We start from the raw sequence: 18,684 nt of genomic DNA, 5'->3' as shown, positions 1-18,684 counted from the left end.
ATTTCACAACAAAAATAATATTTTTATAAAATTTGGTATTTTAACAGGTTAGCATCGATTGTGAAAATGACTTGAATGAAATGGTTAAACTATGTTTACAGCAATTATTTATCTGTAATGGGGAGGACTGACTTAAAAAAATGAATAATTCAAACATTATTTGCTATTTGATATACATGTGGAGACATGACTGAAGTTCATATAAGCTTCTTATTTGTAAGTTTGTTTCCATCCTTGCAAGCAGTCTGCTGAAGATTTGGAAAGTGATGTTCGTGTCATGTTATTGGTATGATGACACAGTTTCCCAATGAATGAAGCTATTACACCTTTAGTCTTAGGTGAGGGGATGAATCTATGTTATAAGTATCGATTCAAGACTATGCCCATGACTGTAAAAGTTGTTATGGACAAATAAACCAATGTTATGTAGGTACACACATTTTTCTCACCCATTTATAGAAAATATGCTTTGAAAATAGTTCATCAGCCTCAATACTGATGCCTCTTTGCTGCTAAAAGGCTGGTCAGTGCTGAGTCAGTTTGTGGGATTCCCTTGCTGAAGCTTTACCTGCGTCTGAGCTCATACACTTCTAGCACTCATACCTACTCAAAGACAGAACAAATACCGACATTACAGTGGCTTGTGAAAGTTAAAGTATTAACCGCTTATCATCAGTTTTATGCTATATTAGCAGGTCCTGTGCATCTCCATTTCATGCGATCCATTGCTCCTTTTTTAATGTTGCTATATGTGCTGCCGGCCATCACATCATCCAGGATTGAAATCTCTTCCTCCCTTGCCTCCTCTCTTCCTCCATGTACCCTTCTAATACTTTTTATTAATACCCGTTCAATCGAGTTTGTTTCCATGTATTAATATATGTTCAATCCAGTTTGGTTCCCTTTTTATTACATTGCAGGCTTTCCAATAACTACGCACCCTCTGACTCAGCATTGTAATATTAAAAGTTTTGGCTGGTTTCGTTGTCCAGGGGCTGGGATATGCAGTTGCCGCATTACAGGCCGAATATTGCTGAGTATACAATAAGAATACACACATGAATCGAATGGACGAAGGTTTCTATCACTCAACAATTGCGAATTATGAAAGTAACATTTAAATGTATAAATGAAAGATTGCAATTAGATAAAATCTGCAGGTGCTATCTTAAGGACTTGAAATGATGAGCACGACAGTAGAAGTACTTTTGAGAATGCGGTATATTTCTGCAAAACGCTTATTGGTGTCGATGGCCCAGCAATTAAATAAAATATAAGTTGAATAATGCCGAAACAATGGATTCCTACAGCACATAATTAGTTATGAACAACAACACAGCTAGCGAGATATTCACTTCTAAACGCACACTACGTCTTCACTGTAGAAGCCACAGAAATCTCACAAATGCACAAGTCGGCACTCCAAAGTATTTCTATCTGCCGCGACCGCACACAAACCGCTCCACACTCTCCAAGTCTCTCACGCGACCGTGTGTCCGCTGTGCTGTCCGGCACTTTTCGTGTCCTGTCCAGAACTACCTGGTGTCCTCTGTGGAAACCATGCTCTCCTCCCACTTCCATCCAGTTTCTCATTCACGAGCGCTGTGATTGGCTAGAGCGCTCCTGCCATATCTTCAAGCGAACACAAATTCACAAACATAATGAAACACTTTCTAATTACTGGATTTACATTTAAATAAGTTGAAATTAAGTAAATATTCCTATGGCTGGACCATAAATACACTCTAACACACATTATTAGATTCATAAACAAATTATATAAACATATATCAAAGGAATAGAACAGAAGGTAGGCCAGTAGCCTAATGTCTCTGTGCTTTCTAAAACACAGTAAATATATAACCAATTTCTTCATGAATAGTATATTGGATATAAACAGAGACATAGATGAATAAATATATTTATAAGCATGCTGCTACTGTTTTTTCGTGTAATTGTTGAGTACTTATGGCCTGACGTGATCGATGGTAATCGGCCACTTTGACCTCGAATAACACATGTACTATTCACGTTACATTCCTGTAATTCATACCAATTTAGGTTTGCACTAATAGCTTTCTAAAGACATGTAGATCGACGAAATCGGATGAACCGTTTAGATTTTGGAAATTCGTTGCTGGATGTTACTTGTATAATTTAGCGTCAGACACTGAACTTTAAACTAATAAAGATATTGGAAATCTGATTACACCATCAGAATTGTCATGCAAATAATGGTAATATACATTTTCTTTTTGAGGTATCATGATTCATCTATGGTAGTTACTATTAATTTCTATACGAACTGTGAAATGTCTGCCATTAAGGTTTCACAAAGTCCACCATCTTTGGCACTCCCCGGCATAGACATCTCCTCCATCGACACAAAGCACCGTATTCATCACAGCAGAATTCTCAGCCACGCGCTGGACCATGCGCTGGGGCTACCCCTCTCGTCCGGCTCACATTCGGTACCACGTGTTTGCTGCCGGGCCCCAGCTGGCCGACCCCCCATGCAGCCGCACCAACTCCGAACTTATATTTTCAGGGCGCGACGACTCACCCGTTACCTCACAACATCATGTAATTTGTCTCTGCTCACCCTATTTTTTTACTACCTCTTCATTTTTCACCCTATCCATCCAGCTTATTTTTTTTCATCCTCCACCATGTCCATATTTCAAAACCTCTAGCCTTACTGTATCTTTCTTCCTGTGTCCATGCTTTAGCACCTGTTGCTAGTTCTGTTCAGTTGGTACTTCCTCATCTCATTTCCACTGATGATGCTTTTTATTTTATCAGCCTTTTCCTTGAATCTTTGTCCATATTGCTGCAGAAAATTCTCCTCGCCCCCCTCCCCCTGTGCTTCTCTTCTAGTTGGATTCTGTCCACCTACTGAGGTAATTAAAGCTTTGCACGTGTTCTAATACTTCTCCATTCAGCATTATCTTTACTTTTTTATTTCCTCCCAGTGCCATTATTTTTGTTTTCTTTGTATTTATTTTCATTCCATAAATCTTTCTTTTAGCTTCAGTAGTATCCACTGTATCTTGTTATTCTTTTTGATCTGTTGCTAGGAGGACCACATTGTCTGCAAGTCTCAAACACTGTATTCTTTTTCCTCCAACTTTAACCCCCTTGTCATCTAGTAGGCAGTGATCAATCATATTTTGTAAATATAGATTGTAAAGGGTAGGAGACAGACAGCAGCCTTGTCTTACACCTGTTGCTAGTTCTGTTCAGTTGGTACTTCCTCCTCTTATTTCCGCTGAAGATGCTTTTTGATTTAATGATCGGTATATTGATTTTATAAGTTGTCTGGTTTTCCAGTTTATACTCGTTTTCCCTAATTATATTTTGCAAGTCACATTATCGAAGGTTGTTACCAGGTCTATAAAACACATATATAGATCTCTTACCTTATCAATAAACCTCTCTCCCAAAATTCACAAGAGTCCTGTTGCATCTCTTGTATCTGTATTCCAACTAAAACCAAATTTCTCTTCAGCCAGATTCCTCTCCATTACCTTTCCCAGTCTTTTATTAATGATTCTTAACATAATTTTGGCTGCATATGAAATTAGACTAATTGTCCTATTGTTTCTTTGTTCCTTCTTTCTTTGGTACTGGAGTAATTACAGTTGCCAGAAAGTCCTCTGGCCATTGAGCACTGTCATATATTTTCTTCTTACGAAACCTCAATTTTTCTCTTACACTTCCTTGGTTCAAATGCTTTAGTATTTCTCCTTGTATTGTATCTGCTACTTCTGCTTTCCTATTTTTCATTACACTCTTTACTTCTTCCATTGTGATTGTTGGCCCTTTCTCATTGTCATTTACACTAATAACAGGTTCAGAAAGTCTTCCCATCTTTGTAGGATGTCTTCATGATCTTTGTACACTACATTTTTGTCTTTATGGAGAATTTCCATTGTAGCACTTCGTGGTTGTTTTGATTCACTATTGTAGTCTTTACTCTGTTGTACAGTAAATCATATCTTCCCTTCCTCTCCAGTTCTTCAACGGAGTCTCAGTTGAGACTCCTATTTCAGCCATTTTTTCATAGCCTACTCCACTAATCTACGCAGTTCGTTATTCAGCGTGCTGTATATCTTTCTTCCATCTTTATTGTTTTTATTTTTGAATTTTCTTCTCTTCTCCATCTTTGAAATCATTTCCTCTATAAGCCAGGCTTTTTTGCCCTTCCCCATTTGTATAACATGTACTTTCTGCCCTGTTTCTGTGATTCCTTCTTTCAACATGTTCCAATATGCTCTGACATTTCAGGGGGTTCTTTGTGTCGTAATGTGTATGTTCAAGTGATAGGATTTCTGTAATTCTTTCTCTTCCAGATCTTATCTTCCCTAGGTCTCACTTGTTCACCATGATCGTCTTCTTCAGTTTCATTTCTATATATGCCATAAGTAAATTATGGTTGCTTTTAATGTTTGCACACAGTAATATGCGCACCTTCTTGATTCCATTTCTGTACCTTACTTCTACCAGTAAATCAGTTAGTTTCTCTATTTATTTACTGGTGATTTCCAAATGTAGTGCCTCCTGCTGTGATTCTTGAATAGTGCATGTGCCACTAACAGCCGTGTTTCCCTGTAGAACTCGTAAAACCATTCACCTCTGTCATTACACCTTCCAAGACCATGACAGTCTCCTGTGGTTCTCTACTTCTCTTCTCTCACAATGGCATTCGAGTCACCTATTACTGTTTTCCAGCATCATTATTTATCATCCATTATTTCCTTTATGATGATGTATTTTTCCTTTGTGAGTTGGTTATCATGTTTTGAAGTTGGCGTATACACCTGGATAATCAGTATGTCTTTCTGTACTCCTTCCGGCCTTATGCCTGTAAACTTATTACTTGCATAGCTTACATTTTCTATAAACTTAGCCAGTTCCTTTGTCATGATCAACCCAATTCCATTCCTTCCTTTCATTTGCCCTCCAGAGTAGTTTATTATGTATTTGTCTGACTAATTCTCAATGTCCATCCCATCTTACCTCGGCAACTCCTGTCAGGTTCATATTATTATTTTCTGTTTCTCTTTTAAGGTTCTCTAGTTTTCCTGCTTGTGAGAGTGTTCTGACATTCCATTACCAATCCTTGTTTTGCTATTGTGCCCCCCCCCCCCCCCCCCCCTCCTAGGGGATCTGAGTGGGAGACTGTGTGACTGTTTTACCTCCAGATACTAATTTAACATGAGAGGAAGCTATATTTTTAAATACAAAATGGAGACTGCTTTATACACGAAAAATAATCTGTAGTAGTATTCTGTTGCCCTCTGCATTTCTTGAGGCCACTCCTAAAATGAGATAATGTTTTTTTGCAGCCACTTATTGCAAATTGGACACTGAATTGCCTATCATCAATGGGAGGTATTTTACTATACTTCCCTCCCACCACTCATATCTGAGCAGCATTCTCATATCTGCCAACTGGGGACATGTTCTCGACAGGTTGCAGGCTCCCCTGAGGGTGTTAGTTTTTAGGAAACTGAACTTAAAAGCAATTTTGTATTTATATTTCATTTTAAGTTACTTTGCTTTCATTTTAAAGCTAAGTTGTAATAGAAATTCATTTTAAACTGTGGTTTTGGTTTCAGCCGTTACGTATTATTGAACCAATACTTAAGAGATTGAATTCACATACATTTTTGTCGTTTTAAGAAATTAAATGTAGATCTCCTGCCCCGTGTCCCCTTTTCATTACAACACCTCTCTAGTGCCCTTATTCATTCTGCTACCCTGCTAATCGGGCAGGTAGGTTAGAAAATTAAAAAAGGGAAATGGATAGGTTAAAGTTAGATATAGTGGGAATTAGTGAAGTTCGGTGGAAGGAGGAACAAGACTTATGGTCAGGTGACTACAGGGTTATAAACACAAAATCAAATAGTGGTGATGCAGGAGTAGGTTTAATAATGAATAGGAAAATAGGAATGCGGGTAAGCTACTACAAACAGCATAGTGAACGCATTATTGTGGCCAAGATAGATACGAAGCCCACGCCTACTACAGTAGTACAAGTTTATATGCCAACTAGCTCTGCAGATGACGAAGAAATTGAAGAAATGTATGATGAAATGAAAGAAATTATTCAGATTGTGAAGGGAGACGAAAATTTAATAGTCATGGGTGACTGGAATTCGAGAATAGGGAAAGGGAGAGAAGGAAACATAGTAGGTGAATATGGATTGGGGGTAAGAAATGAAAGAGGAAGCCGCTTGGTAGAATTTTGCACAGAACACAACTTAATCATAGCTAACACTTGGTTCAAGAATCATGAAAGAAGGTTGTATACATGGAAGAAGCCTAGAGATACTGACAGGTTTCAGATAGATTATATAATGGTAAGACAGAAATTTAGGAACCATGTTTTAAATTGTAAGACATTTCCAGGGGTGGATGTGGATTCTGCCCACAATCTATTGGTTATGACCTATAGATTAAAACTGAAGAACTGCAAAAAGGTGGGAATTTAAGGAAATGGGACCTGGGTAAACTGACTAAACCAGAGGTTGTACAGAGTTTCAGGGAGAGCATAAGGGAACAATTGAGAGGAAGGGGGAAAGAAATACAGTAGAAGAAGAATGGGTAGCTTTGAGGGATGAAGTAGTGAAGGCAGCAGAGGATAAAGTAGGTAAAAAGACGAAGGCTAGTAGAAGTCCTTGGGTGACAGAAGAAATATTGAATTTAACTGATGAAAGGAGAAAATATAAAAATGCAGTAAATGCAGCAGGCAAAAAGGAATACAAACATCTCAAAAATGAGATCGAGAGGAAGTGCAAAATGGCTAAGCAGGCATGGCTAGAGGACAAATGTAAGGATGTAGAGGCTTATCTCACTAGGGGTAAGATAGATACTGCCTACAGGAAAATTGAAGAGACCTTTGGAGAAAAGAGAGCCACTTGTATGAATATCAAGAGCTCAGATGGAAACCCAGTTCTAAGCAAAGAAGGGAAAGCAGAAAGGTGGAAGGAGTATATAGAGGGTCTATACAAGAGCGATGTACTTGAGGACAATATTATGGAAATATAAGAGTATGTAGATGAAGATGAAATGGGAGATAAGATACTGCGTGAAGAGTTTGACAGAGCACTGAAAGACACGAGTCGAAACAAGGCCCCGGGAGTAGACAACATTCCATTAGAACTACTGACAGCCTTGGGAGAGCCAGTCCTGACAAAACTCTACCATCTGGTGAGCAAGATGTATGAAACAGGTGAAATACCCTCAGACTTCAAGAGGAATATAATATAAGGACTACTTTTGTATTGTTTCCACTGTGGTTTATTTCCCATGAACAACTTTGCATTGGGGAAACAGAGTTTGAAACTATGGTACTGGCAGCATATTTGTTGGAAAGCACATGGACATCACCATTGTACCTGGTTGGCAGCAGTGTAATGGTTGTAGAGCATTGACAGCCTGGGTAAAGCTACTTAGTGTAACATATTGGAGATATCCTGTGTTATTTTTCCAGTTGTACGAGGACGTGCTGAAAAGTATTGCCTCCAAATTATATATGTACATACTCTTACAGCTTTTTACATAAGACAAATGTCATTAACATTCTACATCTTTATTCTTCGGGTCTACATATTCATACCCTGGTGGTGAACATGTTTCTCACAGTGAGAGACCAATTTGTTGATACTGTCACTGAGAAGTTTGACTTTGTTGACAGAGTCACATCATCACCTCTGCTTGCAGTGGTTCATTCACTATCAAAGCGATGTATTTGAAAGTGTTCTTTCAGTTTTGAAAACATATGAAAATCGGATGGGACCAAGTGTTGATTGTGTGGAGGGTGATTGATGACAGCAAACTCAAGGCGTCGGATTATTGCAGGTGTTGCAGAGATCATGTGTGGTCCGGCGCTGTAATGCTGAAGGAGAGGGTGCTCCATGTGTGGACAAACTCTTAAAATTTGAAACTCAATTACAACATGCTGTTTTTCATGCACTGACATAGCTACACTACACACTCTGCTGTGTTACACATTATTATTTGGAGCCCCTTACTGGTAGAGGGCTACAAATATGTAGTTGTGAAGAATAAAAATGTAGAATGTTAATAACATATATTTTATTTGAAAAGCTGTAAAACTTCTCACATATAAAATTCAGAGAGATTACTTTTCAGCACTCCCTTGTACATTTTCTCAACCTCGACCTCATCATTGTCTACAATTACAAATACAAAGTAGTGACCTATGTGGATATAAACCAGGCATATTACAGTACCGTTTGGACTGTTGGAATTTGCTGGATGTCGAATGGATTGTGCAGTGCTGCACAGACTTTCCAAAAGTTTATTGATGAGTGCCAGTAGATGTTACATACGTTTTGTGTATGTTGATGAGTTTTGGTGCACCATCTTTGCCAGAAGATCATGGATGTAAAGTTTGAGAAATAACTACCATTTAATTGACTATGAAAGAGGTGGTATGAGATGGCGTATGTATGGGGAGAGATGCTGACATGAAATTTAATATATTCCATAGTAAATTTGTGTCAATATTTGAAAGTAGAATCTCCAGAAAATTCATTTGAAAAAAAAAGGTAATTCATGAATAACTAAAGGAATTAAAATATCGTGTAAGACGAAAGGGGAAATCCATACAGAGTGCCCCATGAGGAAAGGTCAATATTCAAGGGTATGATGGGAGCAATCATTCAAAGCAAAAAAGCTAGTAAAAGTGGAAGATTAAAACTGCAAAGGATATTGTCAAACCAGAGACAGGACAGCCAGTTAGTGCACAGGGTAGGCCTACTATCACAATCAAACTGAATGACAATGTTGTGCATGATAATTCACAAGATGTAAGTATTTTTATAACCAATTTCTAAAAGTAGCAGCAAAAATAGCATTAAATGGTTCATTTGAAGATGCAAGAAAATATATTTAAAATGTCATTCAATATAACTTCAAGCAATTAAATTAATAGTATTATAAAAGTTCTCAAAAATAAAAGCTCCTATTGTGTTGATACAACATCAAGCAGAATTCTGAAGAGTTATTGTATCTTAACAAGTATTGCTCTTAGTTATCTATGTAAGTTCTTCACTGGCACAGAGAATGTTTCTGGACAGATTAAAATATTCCATTGTTAAACACCTTTATAAAAAAGGCGACAAGGACTAAAATAATTATTTTCCAATTTCCACACCATTGTCTTTTTCCAAAATATTCGTTGAAGTGATGTACTTAAGAGTAGTCTCACATTTAAGCAGAAACAATTTGCTTAGCACATCACTGCTTGAATTCCAAAAGGGTTGGGTCTGAGAATATTATTTATATGTTCCCTTACCAAATATTATGAGCCTTAAATAATAACATATTGACAGTTGATATTTTTTGTGATGCAGTAAAATCTTCGCAGGTTTCTTGCCGCATAATGTAACAGTGTGAGAGCAAAGATTTGGAAAGCCTACTTTCCCTTTTCTTCTTCTGGAAAGAGAGAGTAGCCTTTCTGAAGCATTGCACTCACAGTGTGATATTATGCGACAAGAAATCCATGGTGATTTTATTTTACTGACATGCTGGGAAAACATTTATAGAAACCTTTTTTGTTATCTTTCCAGGGCATTTGATTGTTTAGATCATGGTACTCTTAATATTTATGTTTTATCGAATTGGTGGCCTTACAAACAGCTGAGTGAATCATGCTTGACAAACAGAATGCAAAAATCACATTCAACTTTATAACAAGGGCAGCCACAACCATTTAAATTCTTGGTAATCTGAACGTGAATAAAACTTCAGACTGATGTTAATTGCTGATTTATTCATACAACAGGTTCTGCTGCATTAAAGCATCATCTTCAGCTGATACTACATGGAAAGGAAAGGATCCTTGTAATCTATATAATTAAAAGTAGAGGACAACCAATAATATTACATAGAAAGAAAAGCATCCTTGTAATCTACATAATGAAAAATAAAGGACAGCCAATACAAAGAAACCTAAATAAGAAGTACTGACAGTAGTGTCAAACAAACGCGTTGGTATGTTGATAGACACACAAACACACACACACAAAATTCAAGCTTTCACAACCCACGGTTGCTTCATCAGGAAAGAGGGAAGGAGAGGGAAAGACGAAAGGATGTGGGTTTTAAGGGAGAGTGTAAGGAGTCATTCCAATCCCGGGAGCGGAAAGACTTACCTTAGGGGGGGAAAAAGGACAGGTATACACTCGCGCGCGCACACACACATATCCATCCGCACATATACAGACACAAGCAGACATATATATCATATATACATGGTTGACATTATGAATGTGGTTTTTTACTGTCAGATATGTTCAATCTTGGTTTGGACTAATTTGAATTGTGCCTCTCCCCCAGCACTGTTCGCCCCAATGCTGTGCTGGTTATGATTTGTTGTCTTCTTCCTCTCTACATGGGGCTGAATTCTGTGATGTGAACTATGGGGCTGTCTTCGTGTGCTGAGCAATGTGACATTACTGGAAATACTTTCCATTTAGGTTTATTGTTACTGGCTGTCCTTTAATTTTTAGTTATAAATAGTGTAAGGATGCTTTTTTTTCTATATACAAGGTGTACAACTTTGCTTCTGCTGTTTTTTCCACAACATTTGAGCCTTTAATGAAACAAATTGATTACACATGTATCATTCAAAGTATTTTCCATCGCTGGCCACTACTTTCTCCCATCTTTCGGGCAGTGTACAAATCCTGCGTCGAAAAAATTGTTCATCTTTTGAAGCGATCTATGAATCAATCAAATTTGTGACTTCTTCATGAGATTGGAAGTGTTGGTCAGCCAGGCCATGCGCCACTGATCTAAACAGGTGACAGTCAGAGGGAGCAATGTCTGGAGAATACGGCGGATGGAGTAGGACTTCCCATTTTAAAGCTTCCAAGTATGTTTTGACCTCTTTTGCAACGTGGGGTCGAGCGTTGTTGTGCTGCAAAATCACTTTATCGTGCCTCTCGCTGTATTGCGGCTGTTTGTCTTTTAATGCTCTGCTCAAACACATTAATTGCATTCGATAATGAGCACCCGTGGTTGTTTCACTTGGTTTTAACACCTCATAGTACACGACGCCGAGCTGGTCCCACCAAATGCAGAGCATAATCTTGGAGCCGTGAATATTCGGTTTGGTCCTCGACGTGGAAGCATGGCCGGGCTAGCCCCATGATTTTTTGCATTTAGGGTTATGGTAATGAACCCATTTTTCGTCCCCTGTCACAGTGCGAAATCCCTTCCGTTTTTGCCTCTGAAGCAACTGTTCTCAAACACACAAACACCATTCGACATCTCTTGGCTTTAGCTCATACAGGACCCAAGTTCCTTCTTTCTGAATCATGCCCACAGCCTTGAGACATTTTGAAATGGCTTGCTGTGTCACTCCCACTAATCATGCCAATTCTTCTTGAGTTTGACATGAGTTTTCACTCATCAATGTCTCCAATTCTGCATCTTCGAAAACATTCTCTCTTCCACCACTATGCTGGTCTACGATGTTAAAATCACCGTTCTTGAAGCATTGAAACCACTCACGACACATTCTTTCACTAATAGCATCCTTACCATATGTACTTGAGAGCATTCTATGGGACTCAGCCGCTGTTTTCTTCATATTGAAACAAAACAGTAACACCTCCCACAAATGATGAGAATTAGGCTCGTAAACTGACACATTCAATCAAGAACAACTTCATGACGTAGACACAAATCGACTAATGTTTGAATGAGGTTATGTTGACCGAGGTCCAAGCTAATTGCCTGGCATCTGCAATCTGTTTCTTTCGACCACTACTTACCGTTGTCACCACCTATCGGCAAACGGCGGAAGGAAATTTGTACACCTTGTAGTATCACCTGGAGGTGCTGCTTTAGTGCAGCAAAAGAGGTTGTGTGAATAAATCAGCAGTTAACAATACTTCACAATTTTATGCAAGTTCAATTTACCAGAATGCAGAAAGCAGTACTGAATAATACAAAGTTGGAAGTTAGAGAAAATTTTAGTGACTTTGGAGAAATCATGGAGGCCAGCAAGATTCCATTTTTGATCTAGTCTATTCTTTAAATATATGAGTGCTTTTCCACTTCACATTCATCAAGCAGAATTGGTACTTTTTTGCAGATGATACTCATAATGTAACAAATATCATTAGAGAGAAAGCAACATAAGAAATCGTTAATGATGCTCATCAAAGAATTGTTTGTGGTTCTCTGAAAATGGACTCTCCCTAAATTTTGAAGAAACACACTAGATTCAGTTCTGTATGACAAATAGTCATACTAACAATTGATGTAGGAGTCTGTAATTTTTGGGTGAACATATTGATGAAAACTTGAGTAGTTTCTCAGACAGTTAAGTTCAACTACTTTTGCTCCTCATATAATTGCTAGTCTTGGATACAAACATAAAACCTCCTGGGATGGATATTGTACTTCCCCTTCAGAATGTCTTACGGAATAATTTGCTGGGATAAATCGTCACTTATGAGGAAAGTATTTAGAGCACAAAATTGGGCAGTAAGAATAAAATGTGGTACTCATCCACAGTCATCTTGTAGATACCTCTTCATGCAGTTAAGCATTTAACTGCACCATCCCAATAGACATATTTGCTAATGAAATTCGTCATAAATAATCCATCACAGTTTGAGGGCGATGGCGTTGTCCGTACTACAACACAAGAGGAAAAAGTTAACTTCATTATCCGTTAAAGCTGTTAGTGGCTCAGAAAGGAGTTTAATATGTAGCAACAAAATTGTTTGAAAATTTGCCCAATAATATAAAATGCATGACAGGCGGCTAAGCAAATTTTAAATTTAATCTAAGAGTCATTTCTTTGGGATAAATCCTTTTGTTCTCTAGATGAATTTTTGTATAAAAACTGGTAACATAAAAAACTAATTTTTGTCCAAGTAGGACTGAAAAATATGTGCTTCCATTGCTGTTAAGACAACCATGTATAAAGACAGTGTAAATTGTCTTTTTCCATATCAGTTTGATAAAAAAAAAAAAAATGTAAATGATCTGTTGAACATGCAACTAATTAGTTAAGGAATTATGGCAACTGCAGTATCATCTCTACAGAAGTGACCTATATCGTATTCATGTTATTACCTCTGGCACATGCATCGCCTGCCCCCCTTCCACTCCACTATTCCCCAACTCCCACACAAAATGAAGGGAGGAGGAGTACATGTTGCATCCCTGAAGGTGTTCGCAGTCCAGTATCAGTGTGAAAATTGCACTAATAACACATAGGTATTATAAACTTTTGTAACCACTTTATAACTCAGCTTGCTCAAGTTTTGGTGCCAGTCTGCAGAGTCCTCACTGGCTCCACTTTCAGAAACGACTTCCTGACACTTAAATCTATACTCGACGTTAACAAATTCCTCTTCTTCAGAAACGCTTTCCTTGCCATTGCCAGTCTACATTTTATATTCTCTCTACTTCGACCATCATCAGTTATTTTGCCCCCCAAATAGCAAAACTCCTTTACTACTTTTAAGTGCTTCATTTCCTAATCTAATTCCCTCAGCATCACCTGAGTTAATTTGACTACATTCCATTATCCTCGTTTTCCTTTTGTTGATGTTCATCTTATATCCTCCTTTCAAGACACTATCCATTCCATTCAACTGCTCCTCCAAGTCTTTTGCTGTCTCTGACAGAATTACAATGTTATCGGCGAACCTCAAAGTTATTATTTCTTCTCCATGGATTTTAATACCTACTCCAAATTTTTCTTTTGTTTCCTTCACTGCTTGCTCAATATACAGATTGAATAACATCGGGGAGAGGCTACACCCCTGTCTCACTCCCTTCCCAACCACTGCTTCTCTTTCATGTCCCTCGACTCTTATAACTGCCATCTTGTTTCTGTACAAATTGTAAATAGCCTTTCGCTCCCTGTATTTTACCCCCGCCACCTTCAGAATTTGAAAGAGAGTATTCCAGTCAACATTGTCAAAAGCTTTCTCTAAGTCTGCAAATGCGAGAAACGTAGGTTTGCCTTTTCTTAATCTAGCTTCTAAGATAAGCCGTAGGGTCAGTATTGTCTCACGTGTTCCAACATTTCTATGGAATCCAAACTGATCTTCCACGAGGTTGGCTTCTACTATTTTTTCCATTCCTCTGTAAAGAATTCATGTTAGTATTTTGCAGCTGTGACTTATTAAACTGATAGTTTGGTAATTTTCACATCTGTCAACACCTGCTTTCTTTGGGATTGGAAATATTATATTCTTCTTTAAGTCTGAGGGTATTTTGCCTGTCTCATACATTTTGATCACCAGATGGTAGAGATTTGTCAGGACTGGCTCTCCCAAGGCTGTCAGTAGTTCTAATGGAATGTTGTATACTCCCGGGACCTTGTTTCGACTTAGATCTTTCAGTGCTCTGTCAAACTCTTTACGCAGTATCATATCTCCCATTTCATCTTCATCTACATCCTCTTCCATTTCCATAATATTGCCCTCTATTTTATATCATACATACTCGGGGGCCGACATTGGCAGCTGTTGGCTACACCATACAAGGTCAGGTACAATTGTTTGTAATTGAGATTTGTAATGTTTTATAGTTTTTATTCTGGCAATTTTGGTTAAAAGTCAAAACACAGGGAAGTTCTAAGTAATGCTACAGTGATCATTGTGTACTGAATGTACAGGTGAAGTTTCTCCATGCTCCCAGGAGGATATGTTTGCTTCAGAACCACCAAGCCCTGGCATCATTCCCTGCAGCATAGGGAATACTGTACCTACAGAAGTTACTGAAGAATGTACTAAAGATGAAAAGTGAGTATTCAGCAGATGCTTAGGAGCAGAAATGTTTGTATTGCTATATTACGTTTCTAGGAATGAATTTTTTTGATCACAGTTATAATAAATCAATACATAGTTACCGAATAACAAATTAGAACCTGAAAGAAAAATTACATACACACATTTATTCCATAATTTTGTATGCTTTCTTTTTGTGCTTGTACTTGTGCTTGTAACTGTTGAGGTGATACATTTACTCTGGTTCACATTTTAGAGCTAATATTTTGTTGGATAACATGTTTGTATCGTTTATTTTTTATTTTTAACAGAATGGAAGTGGATAACATGGCAGATTTGGTAGGAGAGGGACGTGCATCTAAGCGACAGCATGTGGAATCAGATGATGACTGCACAGAAATGAAGAAAAGTTCAGGTGAGATAATTCATGTTCCGCTCTTGAGTGTCTCAGATTTCCAGTAATCTTACAATAAGTATGCAGTATATGTATTTGGTATTGTTTTAACCTATCTCCATTAAAACATTATAACAACAGATGATCTGGGATAGAGTAACAACTATATAAAATGGATGGATTGTTTCTTGTCTGAGGGTTTGTTATTTTTTCCTCCTTTTTTTCCCCCCCTACATCTGACAAAAGACTTAGTCCGATAGCTGACAAAAGACTTAGTCCGATGGCTGATATTATCTAGCATTCTTTTTTTCATTGTGCCTGCCTGCCACTCAGTGCCTCCTGAGAAGCAGAATATTTATTTCATGTTGTTAAAACATTATAAAGTACTTAAACTGCCAGAGTGTTGTAGTTATGAAACAATAAATTGTACCAAATCTTGAGATTCGTCAGGTGTAAGTCTAAGATGCGCCAGCGGCCTTGCTGCTGTGGTAACACTGGTTCCCGTCAGATTACTGAAGTTAAGTGCTACTGGACTGTGCCAGCACTTGGATGGGTGACCATCCAGTCTACTGAGTGCCGTTGGCACGTGAGGTGCACTCAGCCCTTGTGAGGCAAACTGAGGAGCTACTTGACTGAGCAGTAGTGGCTCCGGTCTCGTAAACTGACATACAGCTGGGAGAGCGGTGTGCTAACTACATGCCCCTCGATATCTGCATCCGGTGACACCTGTGGGCTGTGTGTGGCAGAGTTGAAAGAAGTGTAGGGACAGCTACTCAAAAAGCAGACATTGAATTTGAAAGTGATGTACGAGGGTTACTCCAAAAGAAATGCACACTATTTTTTTTAAAATCCATCTTTTATTCTACATGTTTGAAAGTTTTACAGTGTGTAGATACATCCTTTAGGAACAATATTTTCATTTCTCCACATAATTTCCATCCCTCTCAACTGCTTTACGCCCTCTTGGAACCAGCGCCTGTATACCCGCATGGTAAAATTCTGGACCAACCTGTAGGAGTCACTGTTTGGCAGCATGCACAAGGGAGTCATCATTTACAAACCTTGTCCCACGAAGAGACTCTTTCAGTTTCCCAAAGAGATGATAGTCACATGGAGCCAGGTCAGAAATGTAAGGCGGGTGTTTCACTGTTGTCCATCCGAGTTTTGTGATCGCTTCCATGGTTTTTTGACTGATATGTGGCCGTGCATTTTCGTGCAACAGCAAAATATCCTGCTTTTGCCGATGTGGTCGAACATGACTCAGTTGAGCTTGAAGTTTCTTCAGTGTTGTCACATATGCATCAGAATTTATGGTGGTTCCACTTGGCATGATGTCCACAAGCAAGAGTCCTTTGGAATCGAAAAACACCGTAGCCATAACTTTTCCAGCAGAAGGTGTGATTTTGAATTTGTTTTTCTTGGGTGAATTTGCATGATGCCACTCCATTCATTGCCTCTTCGTCTCCGGTGAAAAATGATGGAGCCATGTTTCATCAACTGTCACAATTCTTCCAAGAAATTCATCTCCACCATTCTCGTACTGTTCCAAAAGTTCACTGCATACCGTTTTTCTTGTTTCTTTGTAAGCCACTGTTAACATCCTGGGAACCCACCGGGCACAAACCTTTTATAACACCAACACTTTCAGTATTCTGCAAACACTTCCTTCCCCTATCCCAATGTAGCGTGACAATTCGTTCACTGTGATGTGTCTGTCAGCAGTCACCAGTTCGTTAACTCTCTGCACATTGTCTGGAGTGTGTGCAGTACGAGGCTTGCCGCTGCGAGGACAATCCTCAATATTGCTGTGCCCGCTTTCATCACGTAACCTGCTTGCCCACCGACTAACTGTAATGTGATCGACAGCAGCATCTCCATCTTTTTCAACCTCTTGTGGATGTTTCCCAGTGTCTCATTTTCACAGCACAGGAATTCTATGACAGCACGTTGTTTCTGACTAACGTCAAGTGTAGCAGCCATCTTGAAGACATGCTGTGACAGCGCCACTCACAGGAACAGGTTGAACTAAGTTTGAAAACAAGCGGGAAGGATGTATCTACACACTGTAAAACTTTCACACATGCAGAATGAAAACTGTATTTTTACAAAAATAGCGTGCATTTCTTTTGGAGTGACCCTTGTATTACATCCTACATTGTCCAGAAACGTTAAGGACTTGTGGCCAATTATAAATTCAGTCTACATATCAAAGTTTTCAGATCAGGCACAAGTCAGGTATTATGGCCATGGAGATGAGGAAGAATCCTGACATATTTATTTATTGTGTTCAATCTTTCAAAATTACTTTACTGACGAACATCACTGCATTGGTCCTGCTTCTGATCATTGTGCAGATGCAGTGGTGGGAGATATAGCAACAACTGATTGCGTAATCAAAAAACAACAGAAATCAGTTGATAGCATGAAAGGCCACACAACATGATAGGTCATTCTTTACATTCCAGTTCATCTTTGTGGAAGAATTTGCACTAATTTTAGCTATAGTTTATTGTTGGAACAATGGAGTATTTCTTATAATTTGGAAAAGGCCCTTCTGGTCCCTCTGAACTAAAGATCTTTCTTACTGATGTCAGTTTCTTGTAAAATTAAGGAAGATTTTATTGAGACTGAAGAACATGTACTAGCATTCAGTATGGATTTCTCAAGCAGTAATTTTTAAAACTCAACTTTCTGTATTCATCCATGATTGTTTACTGAGAAAAGTAATTGGCAGTGGTGAATATTTGCTTAAAATATTTGTAAGCTATTGCAGAAATTGGGCTATACTTTGGCATAAAAGATAGTCAGCTGATCTTGGACAAATAGTTCCAATATAATTTGGTTTGAGAAGTTACATGTTTACTGGTGCCTTCATTAAATTGCAGCTAAAGTTTGGGGCTGACAGTTCATTAAAAAAAAAGGTTATTGCAGCCCAAAACAAGTGAAATGTATCTCCAGGAATAGTGTCAACATTTATATTTTTAAATGTCATCTAAACAATGTTACATTAAATATTTCCGTGTTAGAGACTCCTTATATCAAAATTACTGATGTTGTGTAATGAATTTTTCCAGTCTATTTTGCTTGCTGAGTTTTATTTCTCTCTTTTTAACATTTTAGTGACACGTTAAATGACACTTCCAAAGACATTAAATGGCAGTTTTGAAATGAGCCTTTTCAATATGCTGTAAGTGTGACAGTGAGCCAACATGTTTTTGTGCGCATTACGAGTAGCAAAGATATTGTGAGATTCTGAAATAACAGCACAAGCAGCAGATAGCATGTGATGCAAACTGTGTCACTTGATTCATTCTTGCCTTAGGTACAACATTGTAATGTAATATAATTTCTTACTGGAGAGTACAGATTCAAGGTATGCTTCAGATTAGAGGTAACAATACTCTCTCCATTCTACAAGTGAAATACATATTGCAATAAATCATGTACATGTGCATACCTGTATAGATTAGTAATTTTCAATTGTAGTATTAGAAA

General features: G+C 38.2%; 1 protein-coding gene across 2 annotated transcripts in view; it reads left to right on the top strand.

The window, feature by feature from the left end:
* LOC124612972 (TP53-binding protein 1-like) overlaps positions 1-18,684 on the top strand; it is a 282,018-nt gene that overhangs the window by 57,636 nt on the left and 205,698 nt on the right. For both annotated transcript variants that reach the window (XM_047141501.1, XM_047141500.1), the window contains exons 3-4: positions 14,684-14,810; positions 15,107-15,210. In XM_047141501.1, coding sequence (XP_046997457.1) covers positions 14,684-14,810; positions 15,107-15,210 — 231 coding nt within the window. The remainder of the gene's footprint in view (positions 1-14,683; positions 14,811-15,106; positions 15,211-18,684) is intronic.

The sequence above is a fragment of the Schistocerca americana genome, chromosome 4 (genome assembly GCF_021461395.2).
Source record: "Schistocerca americana isolate TAMUIC-IGC-003095 chromosome 4, iqSchAmer2.1, whole genome shotgun sequence".
In the NCBI taxonomy this organism is placed as follows: domain Eukaryota; kingdom Metazoa; phylum Arthropoda; class Insecta; order Orthoptera; family Acrididae; genus Schistocerca; species Schistocerca americana.
Note: the sequence above shows the minus strand (reverse complement) of the source record. Positions and strands in the feature narration are given on the sequence as shown.